Below are 18,672 nucleotides of genomic sequence, written 5' to 3' on the forward strand. Positions count from 1 at the left end.
TCTTCAAGTTGGTATCTAGTCTCTTGTCCTCTGTGCAAAAAAAAATGAGAGATAAACAAGAAGATAATATGAAAAAAGGCGTACATGGGCTGGGCCAACTTGGACCCGTTCACGTGAAATAGATATAGGACCAGTTTTCTTAGCGGCTTAAAAAATAAGTTGCCCCCTTTCCCAAATTTTCCCGTAACTAGCTATAGAATAACTCACTTAGAAGCAAAAGTGCTATTCTGAGCTCGAGCTCACATGCTCTCGGATGAACAATAAAATCCAAAAAGTAGTAAAATTATTCAAAACATGCTAAAAGTTTATGGTAAGAAACATTGATGTTTTTCCTACATGCATGCAAAAAATTCGTAACAGAATCACATTCCTGGAGGTGTACACCAAAAAACAAAATTGATGCTCCAAAATGCTTACAAAAACACTATTTTTGAAGCATTGATTTTGTTTTTTTTCCACCCCTCCACAAATGTGATTTCACCATGAAATTTTGCACGCATGTAAAAAACATCAATGTTTTATGTCCCAAAATTTCAGACTTTTTGATTTTCTTTTTACTATATTTGCTAATTTTACTGTTCATCCGAAAGTATATGAGCTCGAGCTCATATACCCCATGTCCACTTAGAATGCTCAACAAATTTAAGAAACGACTTATTTTTTAAGCTGGGGGAGGTAGCTTATTTTTAAGCCCAGAAGAACTGACCCATATAAGTCTGACCCATGTCCGAACGGGCCCTACGGTTCTTATAGTAGTTAGGATTGAGCGATCTGTTTTTTTTCTTGGTCATCCTCCATTCCTCTTCCTCTTCCTCGTCCCGAAACCCTACCGGGCCTCTCTTTTTGCAGGAAACCCTAACATCAGGTAGGGCAGACTCAACATAGCAGCAACATGTAAATTACATAGATGCCTTGATAATATAGGGCAGCTCACAAGGGCTAAGAATTGAAGCATAAGATTGAAGAGAAGACATCACATAGCTACTGGTCATGAACCCATGGTCCAAGAAGTACTACTCACGACACGTCCGGTAAGCGTCCATGATGGTGGAGAAGCTTCCGGAGGTCAATCCTCCCTCTGGCAGGGTGCCGGGAAGAGGTCTTCTGGCACTCCCGATCTATGTGTGCCAATTCAAGAAAATTGTCTAAAAAAATTCACAATTTCATTTTAAATGTTTGAAAATAGTATAAGATGTTCATAAATTCCAAAAATGATCTTGATTTTAGAAAATGTTTGAAAATTTGTAAAAGTGTTCATGAATTTAAAAAACAAAAATCCTAAACCTACAAATGCATATGTACGTCTTACGACTTCCATCTAATCTACCCCCCTGATTTTCAGATGGGATGGGCTCATCCACTCCTTTAATCCAATGAAAAACTCCCACATCACATATATCTTCAAAACTTTACGTAAATCAGTACGTAGATGTGCCATTGCTCTTTAATTTTTTTTCTCGATTTTAGATATGTGCACGAGTTAAAATAATGTTCATGATTTCAAAAATTGGTCATGATTTCATGAAATTGAGAGCGATAGTGTATATCGGTGATGTATCAAAATGTAGTCATGGCTACTGAAGATTTTTTTTCTTCCGTTGCAACACACAACCCCTTTTGCTAGTAAGAATAAAATAAATAAACGGGTTTTTTCGTGTCAGCCCGCGTGCCCAGCCTTCAGGGCTCAGGTATGGCCCTTGGCGTGTCGGGTGTCGGACCCGCCCCATTTAGCATGTGACGTGTCGTGCATGGGTGTGCATATAAGTCCAGAAGAACTGGCCCATATAAGCTGGGGGAGGCAGCTTATTTTTAAGCCCAGAAGAACTGGCCCATATAAGTCCGAACGGGCCCTACGGTTCTTACAGTTAGGATTGACCGATCCGTTTACTTTCTTGGTGATCCCCCGTTCCTCTTCCTCCCGGAACCCCTTTTTCTTTTTCTTTTTCTTTTTCTTGGTGACCCCCCGTTCCTCTTCCTCTGCGGCGGCAGCTTCCCAAATTCGCCGGTGGTGCCGGCGAGCGAGGGCGAGGGCGAGCGCCAGGCGGCGCGCTAGCCAACCGGATACGACGGTACGCTCCTCTCCTCGATCGATCCCCCCTGCGAGTCGGAGACTCGGAGTCGGCCCAATTTTATTTATATGTGTATATAGCAAGTTGGAGCAGGCCGAGGGTTTGGCGCCGGCGGGAGTCGGGGTCGGAGAGGCTCCTGGACGGTCGGAGCTGAAGCTGAACTCGTCGATCGACCCCTTAACCTTCCGACACAATCTGAATTTTGGATTCGTCCAATGTGCGTGCGTGTGCGTGTGTGCAGGAATGACGTCGGAAGCGGATTACCTGCTACGCGGGGTGCGGGAGGAAGAGGGATTTCGCCAACCTGAGACCACTCCGGATGCCACACGATCCAGCAGCACCACGGTACCCCCCCCCCCCCCCCCCCCCCCCGCTCTCGTTCCATCCCTTCTCCTATGATATATGATGCGTTGCAGTTTCTTATTCCTTATTTTTTGGTTTGGTGGCTGCAAGATCTTGTCTGAGGACCATAATGAGCAGTTGAAGCATACTCATCCTTGCACCTACAGCAGCGGCGGTATGGTTGCGGACCGACGAGCAAGTCTGCCGTCTTTGTTGGTCCTTTTGGGCTAAGACTACTTAACCGCGTCCTTGTTTTGCAGTTGTTTTGGACTATAGAAACGACGATTCCTTGCTGCCGCAGCGGGGGCTTGAGCCTGAGGTGGAGCTCAACTTGCAAGAGAAAGCGTTGCTGCTGAACCTGAAGGTCTCATTGGAGGAGATTGAACCGCCGCCGCAGCCAGAGCAAGAGCTTGAGTCGGAGTCGGAGTCGGAGCCAGAGGAAGACCTTGAGTCCGAGCCAGAGCAAGAGCTTGAGTCGGAGTCGGAGTCGGAGCCAGAGGAAGACCTTGAGTCCGAGCCGGAGCCAGAACCAGAGCCGGAGCTAACATTCTGGGAGAAGACATGGCAGGTTCTTCACATACTTCGCTGCAAAGGGTTGGCTGACCTTGACCCCAAGAGGAATGCCCTTGTCCCTACCCGCGTCCACAAGTTCAACATAGCCTTCTACGACCTTGATGAAGAGTGTAAGTATATCCACAACTACTATATTTCAATTGGCATGCCCTCATTAGCTAGAATGGCATAGATTTGGATGGGGTTAGATTTATATTATCTCAGTTTCCCTTCCACTGGAAGGTATCCATTTGTTGGAGTAATAATTCATGCATCTCGCCCCCTTGTTGGTTCTGATTTGTTTGGCCGCTGGCCTTAATTTACAGCTGACGCTATCCATGGACCGCCGCTTAAAGAGCTTCCTTCTTGTGACTGGAGCAAGACTGTGCCATCATCTATCAACGTTGTGTACTTGAAGGTTATTAAATCCGATGTGGGCTACCCTATCAGGGTATTTGGCACTGTTCTCGTAAGGGATGCGGTCGACTACAAATGTGTGTATCTGTTCAAGCGTGAAAGTGATGATCCCCAGCTCATCACCTCTTCGGTATGTATAGGTTCGTCCTGCCTCAGTCTCCGTAGTGTTTGCTTACTACTGTATATTACTGAATACTGATACATGCTAATCAAGTCTAAATGTTGCCCTCACCATTAATCAACTGTGGATAGAAGAGTGCTTGTTTGATCACTGCCATAATGAATAGTCACACCAGTATGTTTTCATATTAATTCTAGGTCTGTAGACTCGTTCTGTACCATAGCACGTAAATAGTTGTATACTCCCAACATATATGCTAGGTTCTTCTACTTTCTCTAGTGATGCACAGCTTGTATATATCTATTTTAACTGAAATAATTCTTGACATCCTTTGTAGTTGCGAATATCATGATTCAGAAAACCAGTTTCGTACAGTATACACTTTGTTGATGTAAAAGCTTTTATATTTGTGCATTATAATTGTAATAGGAGAAATGATGGTTTCTGGCAACTCACCATTATGTTGCGAGGTATCATTCTGTTGTCATAGTTCCTATAAATATTCTTCCTAATTGTCAATCAACATGATCTCATCAAACTTTGCAGATGTAAAAGTTGGAGAGATTACCATTCTATTTGAAAACACGACAGTTTTTGCACCTGACTGCTAATCTTCTGAGCCATAATTCCGTTGCCATAGTTTTTATATTTTAATTCCCAATTGTCGAATCACACCGTGTCTCAAACTGTTTGCCTTTTGGTCTCATGTGAATTTTCTTTGCGAGAGGTAAGAGGGAGAGGTGATGTTACCCTAGCTAGTTTAGCATTATCTTGGAGTCCCTTGAACTTACATTGGTCAAATTAACTTGGTTTCACACTATATTTTGATATAGCTTGTTTAGTAACTTAGTATACGTATTATGTGCAGGAGGATGAATTAACTTTGACAGGACCAAGTCGAGCATTTATTGCACGAGATAGCATGTTTTTCGAGATCAACTTAAAGATCAAGGGGGTTTCTGGGGTTGCAGAAGGAGATTTTAGCAAAGGTGTAGTGGAGCACAATCTGAACTGCTATGGTGGTCGAGCTATGGCTGATTGTCTGACTAGTTGGCGTAGCACAATCGAATTGTTATGCAACCCTGTTTGGCATCCTGTGGAGGCCACCCTTGAAGTCAAAATTCTGGAGGGACCTCGTGGTGTGCCTTTCCGCGGCAAAGTGATTGCTTGGACCGATGACTTCGAAGAGAATCCTATGACCCTATTTGATTACGATGATGACAGCAGTGAAGAGGTTGCAGGTGGTCGGGGACTAGTCAGAGATGATGGCTCGCTTGCGCTATCTCGTAATTTGATAGCTGTCCCTATCGACGAGGATGACGGAGAAATGGTGCTCAATGTCTGCTTTGTTGATAGCCATGATGAAAACGAAGGCACTGTGGTCTCTCTGCAATACCCTTGTGAGGAGGAGTTTTGCACTTATGGTTCCTACAAGCTGCAGTTGAAGGTTTCGTGGAAAGCTGTTTTATCCAGGCCAATGTCGAGATTAGTCCATCAAAGATTGTTTTCTCTGCCACAGCCCCCACTAACTGTCAACTCGTGGATGTGGGAGTTGGTGTTCCAAGGCAATCGTGGATGCTTTGGTGATCTTATAATTTATAAGATATGTTAGTACATTGCTAATTTCTGGCTAGGATGAGAAGACTATGCGGTCAGCAAGTTAAGCGCATGTGTTTCAGTCTTGTCAGCAACATAAAACTATGTAATGCACTTAATTACCCATTACTTGAGATACTGATTATCTTAATGTTATCTTACCATTACTGATTACCCATTACTTGGTATATCTTTGGTGTCATCACAAGCACCATAATATTTGTTTTAAGTAAGTACTGGAGTACTCAGTAGTGGTAACCAAGATTATTCTTGTTTAGGCTGCCCATGACCCACCCAGCCGGCGAATGCATGAAAACTGTCATAGCGCCACAGTCATAGAAGATGTTTTTTTTTATACTGTCATTGCAGAATTTGAGCTACCAGTGGTAAGCCTGGGTGTGAAGAAGTTTGAGTTACATTCAGCCAGAATGGACCTGATTTCCCAGTGACCTGGACTAGACCCTGGCTTTTGCCTTGTACGTTAGGAATATAACCTCCTTCATTTTTTTTTAAATGAAGAGTGCCTGAAGCGACAGAAGAGCAACTTCCAAGATGCATTTTTTTTTAAACAAGGCAAACAGACTTGCCGTTTTTCATTAATTAAGGACAGGGTTTTGTTACAAACACACCGTGAGATGGCACCCGTCTAAGGGAATTACTCCTGTGGCATTACATTACTCAGAATGCTTGGCTGTTGCTTCAGCCTCAAGTGGTGATGTTGCATCATCAGTTAGTTTAGCCTGAAATGCGCACTCCAAACTTGTCCTCTGAATTACAATCCCTGCCTGAGCTGCAGCAGTGCTATTAGTTGGCCTCTGACCCCTCCACGCGGCGGATATTTTGATCCCTGCTGCAAGTACCTTCTGCTCCCCCGTAGGGAATGCAGGTACCCTGTGAGCTGCTTGAGCCATATCTTTCCCTTTGTTTGTGCATCAAGTTACATACAGGCTGTTGATGATTGCCTATATGCAACAACAAAAGACCCTGGAAAGGAGAGGATGGTTTCCTTGCAAAGAAGGTTGTCATTTCTAGACTTTGATATAAAAGTAAGAATATTGTTCAGGGACAGGGAGCCATAAGGTATAGTAGAATCTGTAGCTTGTAAAAGTAAGGCTTTCAGATCTTAAAGATGATGGATGAGAGAAGCAACAAGGTTTGGCAAAATGGCATAAGAAAAAAAAATACCAAGATCCTCTGCCAAATCTGTAACAATAAACAGCCTACCAGCCTTTTTTTTTACCAAGGATATATTGGCAATGCTTTCCTGATCAAGCCTCCACGCGGAAGTCTAGTCTGCACCGTGCATGTCCGTATTATCTGCTTCAAAAGAGTTTTAGTAAGTGTAGATACCTCATACCTGCATCGGTTGCGGTTCCCCCTCCTGCTGGAGTAGCTGCAAACTTAATGTATAAATATATATGCACTTTTAGAGCTGCATTTTCCTGTGGGAGCAAGGGTCCAGCAAAGCGTGTCTGCATCTCCCTTCAGATTGAAGAAGAGGAGTTTCTCTATCAATAATACTTGTCGCGTCCTGTTCAAAAAGAGTGTCAATTAACTGCCCACTCCAAGCCTTATTGGAAGGGAGCCACATGTCACTAGCAATAGCGTGGATGACGAGGTGATCATGGAGACACCCTGCAGTTCATCAATAGAGGGAGAGAGATAGAGAGAGATTTACCTGAGCGAGCACAAACCGACTGACCGACATGGAGGTAGAGAAAGGGCATCCCTGCATACATAGCTGCTCCTGAATCTATCACATGATTGACCATTAACAACAACTGAGAAAACAAAACGGACAGAAAAAGAAGAGTGCTCCTGGTCCTGGGGCACCCTCGGTGGCAGGAGCAGAGCGCTCTGCAATTCGACGAATTGATTAAAAAAACAGAAAAAGAAGAGTGCTAGATAAACTCGCTCGCTCATGGTGGTAATGGAAGAGATGCATTCCTCTATCCACATATAACAAATACCGTCACTGGAATTACCGAAATCCATGGTATCTTGTATGCAGAGGCCGTGGCCATGGGGGAGTGAAGAAAATGATGGTGATGTGGAGCACGCGCATGCACAGGGTGAGACAAGAGGCATCCTACCGCCGGAGAGCCGGCGACGTGGGCGCCCAGCCGACCTAAGCCACCGCGCGCACCCGACTGTGTGAGTTGGACGGACGGACGGAGGCGGGCCGTCGCCATGGATGGCCTAGGCGTCCAGCCTGTTAGGTTGATCTCTTTACCCAAAGGACCCAACGGCCCATTGGACTTGACTCACGCCCTGATCGGGGGCGTCCAGCCCAAGTAAGACTGGTGGGCCCCTGTCGCGCAGTGCTATATGATGAGGTGGGGACCATGGCACAAGTTACGAGGTTCGCCGCCGCCACTGGTTCCCCACTCCTAACCCTAATCCGATCCAGAGGGTAGCACTGAAGCGATGGGAAGTCCATCGCCGCCGCCACTGGATCTCTCTCCCTCACCACCGTCGTCCCCACCTCACCATGGACGACCGGAGGGAGCTCATCGAGTACGGCATAAGGTAATCTACCACCACTCTAACCGAACACATCTAGCTTTGTCGATCCACTGGATCTATCAATGGTATCATGAGCCACGAGGCTTTTGATGTGTTTTCGGTTGAAAAGTAAAGTTTCCTCCCTCCCCGATATGAACCCGAGAAGGGCAAAGATCAAAGAAAAGAAAGCTTCACCGGAGTTCTCTCCGGCAAAGTAGCACCGCCGCAAGGCTGCGCCTGTTCCTCTCGATCCCCACACGCATCGGCAAGCCGAGGTGTGGGGAAGAAGAACCTACCTCCTCGGAGGCAAAGTACGGATCTAGATCCAAAAGAAAAACCAAGAAAAGTATACGGATTCAATCCGCAAAAGAAAAAGCAAACAAAAAAAAAGGAGGGGAAAGACAAGCAAAGAAAGCCGCCCCTACGGGGGCAAAGTACAAGCTTCATCACCAAACCGCTCGACGGCGGCACGCTCACCGCAAGGTGAACGTGCAGCTGGCGAGGGGGATGTCAACGGAGCTGCCAAGAACCGAAAAGTAAAGGTCCGCTGGATCTCTCTCTCCATCACAGTAAAGAAAGAAAGAAGAAGGAACCACAGCCGACCGCTCGACGGCGGCGCACCCACCGCAAGGCGGATGCGCAGCCGGCGAGGGGAAGGTCATGGCTCCGGGGGAGAGATCAGGAAGGTAGCACGGTCGGCGTGGCCCTGCTCGCCGTCGGCGTGGTACGCACGAGAGAGCGCCATCGGGGCTAGCCCTCGCCGGCAGCCTGCGGCTGGCTGCTGCTGTCTACAGCAAGAGGCAGCACGCAACGGAGAAAGGGAACGGGGCATGGAGCCTCCACTCGAAGGGAGATGCGCTCGGCCTGCGCGGCGCGCACGGCGCGGAGGGCTCGGCCCAGGCGCCGGCGGCCGGCGGATGCTGCTGCTCGCGCGGGGAGAACGGCGAGAAGGTGAGGCCAACGCGCACGGCGCGGGGGACCTTGGTCGCCGTTGCCGGCGGTGGGAGAGAGAGCCAACACGCGTCGAAGTGGCCTGGCAGTCGCCGGCGGCCGGCGTGGTCCGCGCGAGAGAAAGGGAAAGCTGCCCTCGAGCTGCTCCAGTACGAGTAGAGCAGCGCGCGGGGGGAGACTAAGCCCCGGCCTCGTCTCCTGTTGGTTTTGACCCGGCGAAAGAGTCGGGCGGCCGTTCGATCCCGATGGACGGCCAGGATGCAAACCCTAACCCCTAGCGGGCCAAAGGGCCGAAAGGCAGGCGGCTGAGGCCGGCGGCCCAACAGGCCAAGGCTAGGCTGGCCTTGCACGTTTCACCCAGCAGATTAGAAGCTGCGCGGGAGCAGGCTCGGTGGCCCAAAGAGTATTGACAGTTTGTCTCTGCAAAGAAAAATAGAAAGATTTTGGAGAACAAAATAGTTTTCTCAGAAAAGGAAAAGTTCATGACCTTTATAAAAGCATTAATATTGTTCATGATTTTTTTAATTATGACAGAATATATTTTTCTGTAATAGTAACATGATTTTTCTGAAAAGAAAAATAAATGGTTCTGAAAATAAAAGAAGATTTTCAGAAAAAGAAAAGTTCATGAATTTTATAAAAAGGATTATAATTTCATGAATTTTAATTATGACATAATATTTTTCTGTAATAGTAATATGTTTTTTTTCTGCAAAGAAAAATAAAAGGTTCTGAAAATAAAAAGAAATATTTTCAGAAAGAGAAAAGTTCATGGATTTTATAAAAGGAAAATAAAGTTCATGAATTTTTTATTTTTCACAGAATAATTTTCTGTAAAGGTGTATGAATTTTCATACTCACGTATTTCCGCTGCAAAGTAAAAAGATTTAGTCCTCCAATTAAATTGGAACCAACGGGAAAATTTAATTGGAAGAACTGTTATTAGCAAAGTTTTTCCCTTGTGGGTGAAATAAGATTCAAACATTTTCCGCTATGTCAATAGAATGATGTTGTTTTAAAGTTAAATATGGTATTGTTGTTTTCTGACCAACGTTGATGATAACAATACTATAATTGTATGAGTTATCTTATGTTTAAAGCTTAAATCTCTGATAAATTTTGTATCAAAGTGATCAATTTTCGGAGCATAGATAAAGAAATGCATATGATTAATGATGATGATTATTATTTCTTAGCAAAATTGTTCAATAGAAATACTATCATCACATTGTTTATGAGTTATATGCATTATTTCCATTTCTGCCCAACGGTGATATGGAATTAATGCAGAAGAATGATGCTTTATTCTAATTTTGCCACAACGGTGATTTATAATATTCCAGAAAGTTCAAAAGGGTTTAATGTGCATGATTTTAATCAGACCAACTAGGGTTATTTTTATGCTCATTACCGTTGTTTATTGACTAAGTTTTCTCAGACTAAAAGTTATTCAAGCTTTCACTCATGAAAGCGAATGTTGGGTACTAGTGACCCGATAGATTGAAAAGAAAGGTCATAACTTGAGGGAATAAATTCTCTCTAAAGAATGGCTTCAAAAGAAAAGAACTCTTGGATATTAATTCAAGAAAGAAAAGAGACAGATCATTGAGAGTCTTGGTTGACGAATGTCTTTCATGTACTCTCTATGATGGAGTCTCCTTTTTTCAGTCAACATGATTGAAATGAAAGAAGCAACATGCATGTTTAATTCGACCAACGTCGGATCAAACATGTGTGTCAAAGATAATTCAGATTTATTTCTGAATTTGATGCAGTCAAAAGAGCCAATTATGGCATTCATGATGTCCCTTAAAGGGAATTACCCGCATGGCGGGAAAAGTATGAGAAGAATGCCTGCGTAACCGGGTAAAGTTGACATTGTATTATGTCAACAATCCGTGTATGGCGGGAGAAATTATGGCAAAGGTCTTATCCTGTATAACAGGAGAAAGTTATGATGACTCATGTGCGGTTAATGTGTCCCACTATGGGAGAAAAGTATGGAGTAGCTATTAAGCTTTCCTATATCGACCGTACACCTTATGTGTAACGGTCATTATGTAATCACTAAATCTACAAAGGATAAAAGTAACAGACGAACCTAAAGACAAGAGTGATATGCAAGTGTGACTTGCAAAAGTGACAACGATAAAGAACTCTATTGAGTTTCCGAAATGAAATGAGGAAAAAGTACTCCCATACTAGTTAACTTATAACTTCATTTTACATGAAGTGATAAGATGAATAAACTAGATAATCGAAGTTTCCTCATTTCACAAGAGCTATGAATGGGTTTCGAAATTGTGGCAGAAAAGTTCTTGCCACATTTCGAGGGGGAGATAGAGACATGAAATACATTGTAGTGTATTTCATGACTCCTCTGTACTTTAGATGATGTGATACACATTATGCATCTAAAGTGATCCATTAATGAAGAATATGATTGTCAAGGGGAGTACGACAGTCATCTGAATACCGTCATTATGATACCCCTAAAGAAAAGAAACAGTTGTATTTTCGGATCTTTATAGTTCCGAATGCAGACTAAGGAATACAACGGTGGTGCTTAAAGTGCCATAAAGAAGAAAGTTTAAAGATACGCCATTTCTTCAGTGAAGATGGAGTAATCTGGGGGAGCATGTTGTATGACCTATACAACACCTGTTGTTAGCTCTACAAGGGATCTTGTGATACAGGTCCCTGTAAAACCTATTGCCTTTTGGAAATGGGTGACTATAGAATGAATTTGCCTCTTGGCAATGATAGAGCAACGACAACCCCATATGAAATAAGTGCCAGTACCTGAGATTTTGATGGTCTCTAGGCATGTGAAAATCAGATACTTGTGACTACTATAAAGTCTATGTTAATGGAATTTCATCATTTGAATTTCACTAACATAGACTTTATGAAGGGTCTACAAGGCAAATGTGACTCCAAAGGAAATATGTAAATGCGTAAAACATGACTTAAATCGAAAGATTTTGTGCAAAGAAAATGAGAGGACAATTGCATTCATGCAAAGTTATAGAATGGGAAATTCGTTTCACAATTCCTATGCATGTGGATGATGTCCTACTTGCTAGGGGTGATGTCAATCTACTGCAGGAGGAGAAAAGAAGTTCTTGTCCTCAAAGTTCAAAAGAATAAAAGGGGGTATTAGGAATGTCGCATGGACATGCTAAGAAAGATCTCTAAAGCATGCATACGAGAAAACCTACGCCTGTTCTCATAGTCAAGGGTAATGGAAGTGGAAACTATGGTGTTCCAAAAGTTAATAAGAAAAGATTGTAAACGGATATGGTACCATATGCTTCAGTTGTTGGAAGCTCAAGATATTACCCTGACACAGTTCACGTATATATCTGGGTTGTTTTGGCAATGTCCAGTCCATAGATAAATCAATGGAATGGATTCAAAGATATCGGCCTCATGCTGAAAGAAATAAGTGCTCTCAAAACATTGTGAGTACAAAGGAGGACTTGTGAAATGTATAGCGAAATCCACAATTGTCGCTAACTTTCATACTCGGAGTTTTGTGTGGAAAATCTCCAAATGAGTGAAACCATTGTCATCAATGTGATGCAATGATATGTTATGGCTTGATATGAGGCTGAGGGATAGGCGAAATAGTTAATGGCTACCTATACCCGGAGTTGATAATGGTTGACAAAGACGATTACCATTTTAAGATCTTTCGCTCCTGTCACAACGAGTCAAGTGTTGATGCCAAACACACTGACAAAGAGTTACGTGTTGTGAAGGAGAAAGTCCGGAATTATGGAAAAATGCTTGAAGCATAAAAGCAACAAACAAGTGTTTGCAGATCTGCTCATCAAAGGCTTACCGCCCAGTGTGTTCGGAGAACACACAGTCGACATGGGTTTTATGGTATAGTCTAATATTTCCGGACAACAAAGGGCCCAAGGTTAAAGAATCTGTCTCAAAATAGAGAGGTACATTGTGGCTGTCTGATTCCATCGGCAATTGAGCCGTGACGATGAAACATGCCCTATGTATTGATCTGTTACGAAATGGGTAAAGTTAAAAGTATATGATGAGATCAAGGGGGAGAATGTTAGGTTGATCTCTTTACCCAATGGGCCCAACGGCCCATTGGACCTTGACTCACGCCCCGATCGGGGGCGTCCAGCCCAAGTAAGGCTGGTGGGCCCCTGTCGCGCAGTGCTATATGATGAGGAGGTGGGGACCATGGCACAAGTTACGAGGTTCGCCGCCGCCACTGGTTCCCCACTCCTAACCCTAATCCGATCCAGAGGGTAGCACTGAAGCGATGGGAAGTCCATCACCGCCGCCACTGGATCTCTCTCCCTCACCACCGTCGTCCCCACCTCACCATGGACGACCGGAGGGAGCTCATCGAGTACGGCATAAGGTAATCTACCACCACTCTAACCGAACACATCTAGCCTTGTCGATCCACTGGATCTATCACAGCCGACCTAAACCACCGCACCGGACTGCGTGAGTTGGACGGATCGGACGGAGGCCGACCGTCGCAATGCATGGCTTAGGCATCCAGTCGATCTAAGCCACAGCACCGGACTGTGTGAGTTGGACGGACGGACGGACGGACGGAGGCCTAGGAGTGCAGTCGATCTAAAGAGCGCCCTCGGCCATCTGCCTGCCGCACACGTCGGAGACTCGGCGATCTAAGAGACGGCGGCCGCCTCAACAGCGCCCTCGATCGGCCATGAGCCGCAGCTGCACCGCAGGTCCTAAAAAAGCAAGCAAACCTCGACGCCCTGACCCGCCATGGAGGGATTCATCTTCATCTTTACACTCCCGATCGAGGGGGGCGGGGAGGATAAAGTGACGAGATTGATTGATTGATTCAAGGGCCTGGAATCGTAAGGGCCTCGGAAACCAACACCTAACACTCAACTTTATGAATTATTACTCTATATCTCTACTCCTATTAACTCAACTTCTGTCTGGTGGCGAGGCGATAGCTACCAAACTGAAAACAAACTACACCTAACACTCAACTTTCTGAATTATCCATTACTCTGCTCCTGTTAACTCAACTTTATGAATTATTACTCTATATCTCTACTCCTATTAACTCTACTTCCTCGACTAACTAAAGAACCCGCAAATGAGAATCAAGAGCGTCAACTAACTGAAGAGCCCGCAAATGAGAATCTACTCATATTAACTCAACTAACTGAAGAGCCCGCAAATGAGAATCTACTCATATTAACTCAACTAACTGAAGAGCCCGCAAACGAGAATCAAGAGCGTCAACTGCAACTACTTGGTTTCTGTATAAAGGCAACTCAAGGCTTTCTACCGGCAGCGAAATCAAAGGCGCCGCACCACACGACGTTAGCACAGGAATCATTCCTGGGGCGCAAAAGCAAAAAAAGAAGAAGCACAACAAGCATTTCTCGTCAGTAGTGGATTTGTTTGTTTACGGGTATTATGTATCAATCAGTATCAGCACAGGCACAGCAGTGGGCAGTACCTCTCGACTTGCAACGCAGCGAATCCCCAGCTTCTTCCAAGCCACATCCAACCAAACAACCATATTCGTGCAGTGTTTGTTTTCCTCATATGGTAGTTACCAATGGATGGGGTGGGTACTCTGATCAGTGATCACCCCTGCTTGCCAAACTCCTCACTGAACCTTTCGTACTGCTCCAGCTCCTCGACGCTGACGCTCGGGCTGTGCCTTGCGATCACATCCTGGAGATCCATCCTCAGCACTGCGGGTGCGACAATCTACAGCCAGCCAACAAACGCACACACTTTATTAGTAACTCTGACAACAACAACTACGCTACCATGCATGGCGTGGAGAAAATGGCAGCTGCATTGCCGTTTACCCATCTTTATTCTTACCCGCGAGGCAAAGCCTTCCATCGCAAGCTCGTTCATTGTCCGTCGTAGAGCACCTGGTTCCTCGGAGCGGCACGGTATCCAGTTGCACACAGCTAGATCACCATCATCATCGCCATAAACCGGAATGAAGAACTCGGCCCTCTTTGCGACCTGCGTGACTTCAGCAAGCACCTCCTTCACCTATAGGTTGTTTCAAACAGCACGGATAGTCAGGTGAGATCCCATGATATATTGTACAGGCCGGGGCCGGCACACACACATGTTAAGTTGACGGAGCGCTAGATATATACTTACACATGCAGCGATATCCACATATGAAAATCCTTCAAGCTGCCGGGCGAAATCCTCAAAATCCCCTCCGCTTAACTCATGCGGTGCTCCACCAAGATAGGCCTGAATGGATTCAGGTTCCAGATTTTTAAACAAAGGAACATGACAAACTAATCTGTTTATTCACCAACTGCACATATGTTTTTTGAGTACCTTGAGCGCACGCAGCCTCGCTTCCAGGTCAGGCAAACGAACATTGATGCGCGTGTCAAACAGGTTCCGCACAGCCTGGGATAATTGTGAATACATGTTATGTACCAAACTGTTCACAACATACAAAGATAATCTTCATAAATTGGAGTATATCAAAGGCACAACAAATTAACAATTCTTTCTGAAACCTGATCCAGAGCATATGGCTTGTTTGTGGCAGCGATAACACGAACTCCAGTATTTTGGCCTATACCCTGGAGAATTACAAGAAACGAAACAAAAGATAAAATTATGTTTTGAAACAGACCGGTGTCTAGCCAATTTACTGCACCACAGCAGAGTCCTGTGAATGATTAAGCCAAAACTACAGGTGAAGGATATCTGAGATGCTCGATACTGGGTACGGAATATCCAGTATTACGAGCAATAACTGGTTCACTTTTAGCCAGAATTATATGTGCTAACCAATCTCTTGGGAGAGGGGATGCTTGGCCAAATATTAAATGAAAACATTCCTGGCTTCTAATTGCCTTTATCTCAAGAGCATCCACCATTGACTGGAAACAGAACAAAAGTTGGCTCTATACAGAACAGTTTGAATGCAAATTTGCAGTCTGTACAAAAGAACAAATGTCGAGTACTCATACAGTTACATAGCTTTTTTATGTACTCCCTCCGTCCCAAAATAAGTGTCTCAAGCTTAACATAACTTTGTACTAGAGCTAGTACAAAGTTGAGACACTTATTTTACGACGGAGGAAGTACACGCTAGCCCCCCACCCCAACCCCCTCGTTTGATTATAAATAACGTAATTTTATGTCTTCAGATCTGAACTTCTAGAGCCATTACCAGAGTACAGAACTTCCAAAAAAAGCATGACCAGTCATAGTACGGTGCAGCGAAAAAATCAGAATTAGGTCACAGTATACACGCTACAAGAACTCACCTGCATTTGCACCAGAAGTTCAGTCTTGATTCTCGCTTCACTTTCATTACCTTCTCCACAATGACCGCATAAAGAATCAATTTCATCAACGAAGATAAGTGAGGGCGCCTTTTCCCGAGAGGTTTTGAAGACTTCAACAACTCGCTTTTCGCTCTCTACCGGACATTTTGAGACAAAGTCCGAAGAACATATGCTACAGGTAAATCGAATTCATTTAGTTTGAAATAACATAAAAGATACTGTATTAGCAAGGAAAAATAGAAATATATTAGCAAATGAAAATCCGCCCGTTGTTGCAAGACTATATCTAATGAACTTTCTTTATAACTGATAAAAAAGATAGTTGCACAGCTAATAACATTAACAGTATGCCAATAGCAGTGCTAGTTTGTAAATATGCCATGTGAAAAAAAAAATCCCTGCAAGAATTTGAGGCTGAGACCAGGTAGCGAAACACGCAAAGCTTGGCCATGTTTGCACTCATGCATTAGGAAGTGGATGAGCAACTGTTTCTGCTAACTGAATACTAGAAACTTATATCTCAGGTGGTACAGGGACTTAACTCACCAAACATTCTAACTTTAGGAGGGATAATCAGGTTAGTTACCAAACACAGTAAGCTAGCCAGGTTGAACTGTTACCATTGCACCAAAGATATGCAGCAAAATCAGTTATTAAATCACGCTATGTAGGAGTTAACATTTTACCATTTTGGTACAGATCCTCTACACAACCAAAAAAATGAAGGTAAAATACAGTATATAAACCACAGTTTAAGGATGAAGCTAGTAGTGACTACCTGAATAAAGTTGACTCATTTTCATTGGCAATAGTTCTGGCCAGATGTGATTTTCCAGATCCTGGCGGACCGTACAAAAGAGTTACCACCCCTGGCTTCTGTGCATCTACAGAAAAACAATCTCCATTATTACATAGTAAGGTAATCGCACATATTCCCTAGACTAGACATGGGTTATGAACATTGTTTGGGAGATCAATAGCAACTACATCTCAGCGGCTATGCGGAAAATGTTCTTAATTTTGAAATCGAATAAAATAAGTGTGCAGGATGCTCAAGAAAGAGAGCCATCAGGACTGAAACTAGCATTTAACATGTTACCTTTAAAGACTCATACGGTCATACGGAGTGGTCCAAGTTTGGATCTCTGCTACATAACTGAATCCTTGGTTTTACTTTATGATAGTAAGAAATAGATCATTAAAGTAGCAACCTAATGATAATGCATTTAACATCATATTTGATTAAACCAAGATCAAGGTCCACATGGTCAATATGATCCAAAGCAATAAATAAGATAAAATTGCCACCTGTCCTTACAGTAGCTTACCTTTTGGAATATGTTGTAGGTTGCCAGGGGATATGACATCCTCCTGCAGCAGCTGTTTCGAACTCTCCAGATCATCGACATCATTCTTTTGGATGCTGGGATTTTCAGTGCTGATGGCGGAGTTGAACCTGACCCTCGGGTTAGATGCCTCAGGATCATACCCATTGACATTCCTATCCTTCCCCTTATTCAAAATCGAAGGGTGTTAATTCATTACAGCTAATGACTGCTTCAGTATTAGACAAATCCGAGAGTTTTCAAATAAATCATTACCTTAGAAGAGCGCGGATTGATGGATAAGTCTATGTACTATGGTCTTTGTGGGGCTGCAGCACATAGTCCTTTATGGGGCTGCAGCACATGGTCCTTGTGGCTGTTAGGATAGAATCCTTAACCATCAAGGACTCGCAGTTAGGATAGCATCTTGGACTAGCATCTTAGCAGCATCTTAGACTAGCATCTTAGCATATGCTTGGCTGGCTAGCAGCCTATAAATATGTATCCCCAACCCCTCAGGTTGGCATGGCATTGTGTGAGAAATAAACCAACGAAAATTGTCCCAACTCTCCTAGTGTCATCCACAACTATCAATGCTCAGGCTGAAAGGTCTAACAAGTGGTATCAGAGCCTCGTTATCTTGTACCCCGAGCATTTCCTGCTCACCTCTCTCACCGGGAGCTGAACAGCCTAAGCCGGTAGCAGCAGCTGCTCCGACTGCCCCTAGTTACCTCGCTCCCTCCGGACTGTCGAGCAGCAGCTCGTCAGCAACAGCCTCCTCTTCACGCAACAGCCCCCCTGCAGCGAGCCATGTCTGCAGGTCGCTCTCAGCACACGGCTACCTCGAGCATACGGCGCCGGCAGGAGGCCGAGCGCGCCGTGGCAGAGGAGCGTGAGCGAGCAGCTGTAGCAGCAGCTGCTGCGGCAGCAAGGGTGTCAAGGCTGGCTGCAGCAGAGCTGGCAGCAGCCAGAGCGGAGGTAGAAGCAGCCAGGGCGGAGGTAGAAGCAGCAGCAGCAGCGGAGGCAGCACGTGAGGCTACAGCGGGTGCCAAGGCACTCCGCGTCGGCTCCGGCAGCTCCAACGGCTCCGCGCCTGCGGACGACGGTGCCGACGCAGACCGTGCCAAAGTGGTGCAAGAGCGGACAGCGCAGTGGGCAGCCGAGCACGCCCGCGCTCCAGGTGGAGGTGCGCACGGCGACGGCAGCTGCAACGACCAGGACCGCGGCCTCTACGAGGTCCGAACTGTGGTCAGGGATGTTGGTCCCAGTGTTGGGTGGCCTACCCTCACTAAAACCAACTACGTCGAGTGGGCCGCGATCATGAAGATCAGGCTCCAGGTGCGGCGGCTGTGGGAGGCAGTCCAGGACAGCAACGTCGACCACCAAGAAGATCGACGGGCGCTGGACGCCCTCATCGCCGCAGTCCCGCCCGAGATGCAGTTCTCGCTTTCCAACAAGCGGACTGCCAAGGAGGCTTG

General features: G+C 45.1%; 2 protein-coding genes across 2 annotated transcripts; one reads left to right on the plus strand and one right to left on the minus strand.

Moving 5' to 3' along the window:
* The first annotated feature begins 2,191 nt into the window (after positions 1 to 2,191).
* On the plus strand, positions 2,192 to 5,271 carry LOC123449485. Its single transcript, XM_045126725.1, has 6 exons — positions 2,192 to 2,212; positions 2,311 to 2,414; positions 2,523 to 2,586; positions 2,672 to 3,094; positions 3,290 to 3,510; positions 4,370 to 5,271. Exons 2-6 carry the CDS (start codon positions 2,313 to 2,315, stop codon positions 5,111 to 5,113), a joined length of 1,554 nt encoding a protein of 517 aa, XP_044982660.1. The 5' UTR covers positions 2,192 to 2,212; positions 2,311 to 2,312; the 3' UTR covers positions 5,114 to 5,271.
* An 8,901-nt stretch (positions 5,272 to 14,172) lies between these two features.
* On the minus strand, positions 14,173 to 17,849 carry LOC123450749 (protein SUPPRESSOR OF K(+) TRANSPORT GROWTH DEFECT 1-like). Its single transcript, XM_045127853.1, has 9 exons — positions 17,811 to 17,849; positions 17,198 to 17,381; positions 16,648 to 16,753; positions 15,849 to 16,041; positions 15,090 to 15,155; positions 14,902 to 14,976; positions 14,713 to 14,811; positions 14,419 to 14,598; positions 14,173 to 14,298 (listed from the first exon to the last, which is right to left on the minus strand). Exons 1-9 carry the CDS (start codon positions 17,847 to 17,849, stop codon positions 14,173 to 14,175), a joined length of 1,068 nt encoding a protein of 355 aa, XP_044983788.1.
* Positions 17,850 to 18,672: the final 823 nt, after the last annotated feature.

The sequence above is a fragment of the Hordeum vulgare genome, chromosome 4H (assembly GCF_904849725.1).
Source record: "Hordeum vulgare subsp. vulgare chromosome 4H, MorexV3_pseudomolecules_assembly, whole genome shotgun sequence".
NCBI classification, from domain to species: Eukaryota; Viridiplantae; Streptophyta; class Magnoliopsida; order Poales; family Poaceae; genus Hordeum; species Hordeum vulgare.

Bases quoted from the DNA above. Each gene is read 5' to 3' on its own strand.
- LOC123449485 (XM_045126725.1), top strand. From the start codon at position 2,313: ATGACGTCGGAAGCGGATTACCTGCTACGCGGGGTGCGGGAGGAAGAG. The intron at 3,095-3,289 runs GTAAGTATATCC...CTTAATTTACAG, and splicing joins CTACGACCTTGATGAAGAGT to CTGACGCTATCCATGGACCG. The intron at 3,511-4,369 runs GTATGTATAGGT...TATTATGTGCAG, and splicing joins CCCAGCTCATCACCTCTTCG to GAGGATGAATTAACTTTGAC.
- LOC123450749 (XM_045127853.1), bottom strand. From the start codon at position 17,849: ATGCTCGGGGTACAAGATAACGAGGCTCTGATACCACTT. The intron at 14,977-15,089 runs GTTTCAGAAAGA...CAATTATCCCAG, and splicing joins AGCCATATGCTCTGGATCAG to GCTGTGCGGAACCTGTTTGA. The intron at 14,599-14,712 runs GTAAGTATATAT...AACAACCTATAG, and splicing joins ATGTGGATATCGCTGCATGT to GTGAAGGAGGTGCTTGCTGA.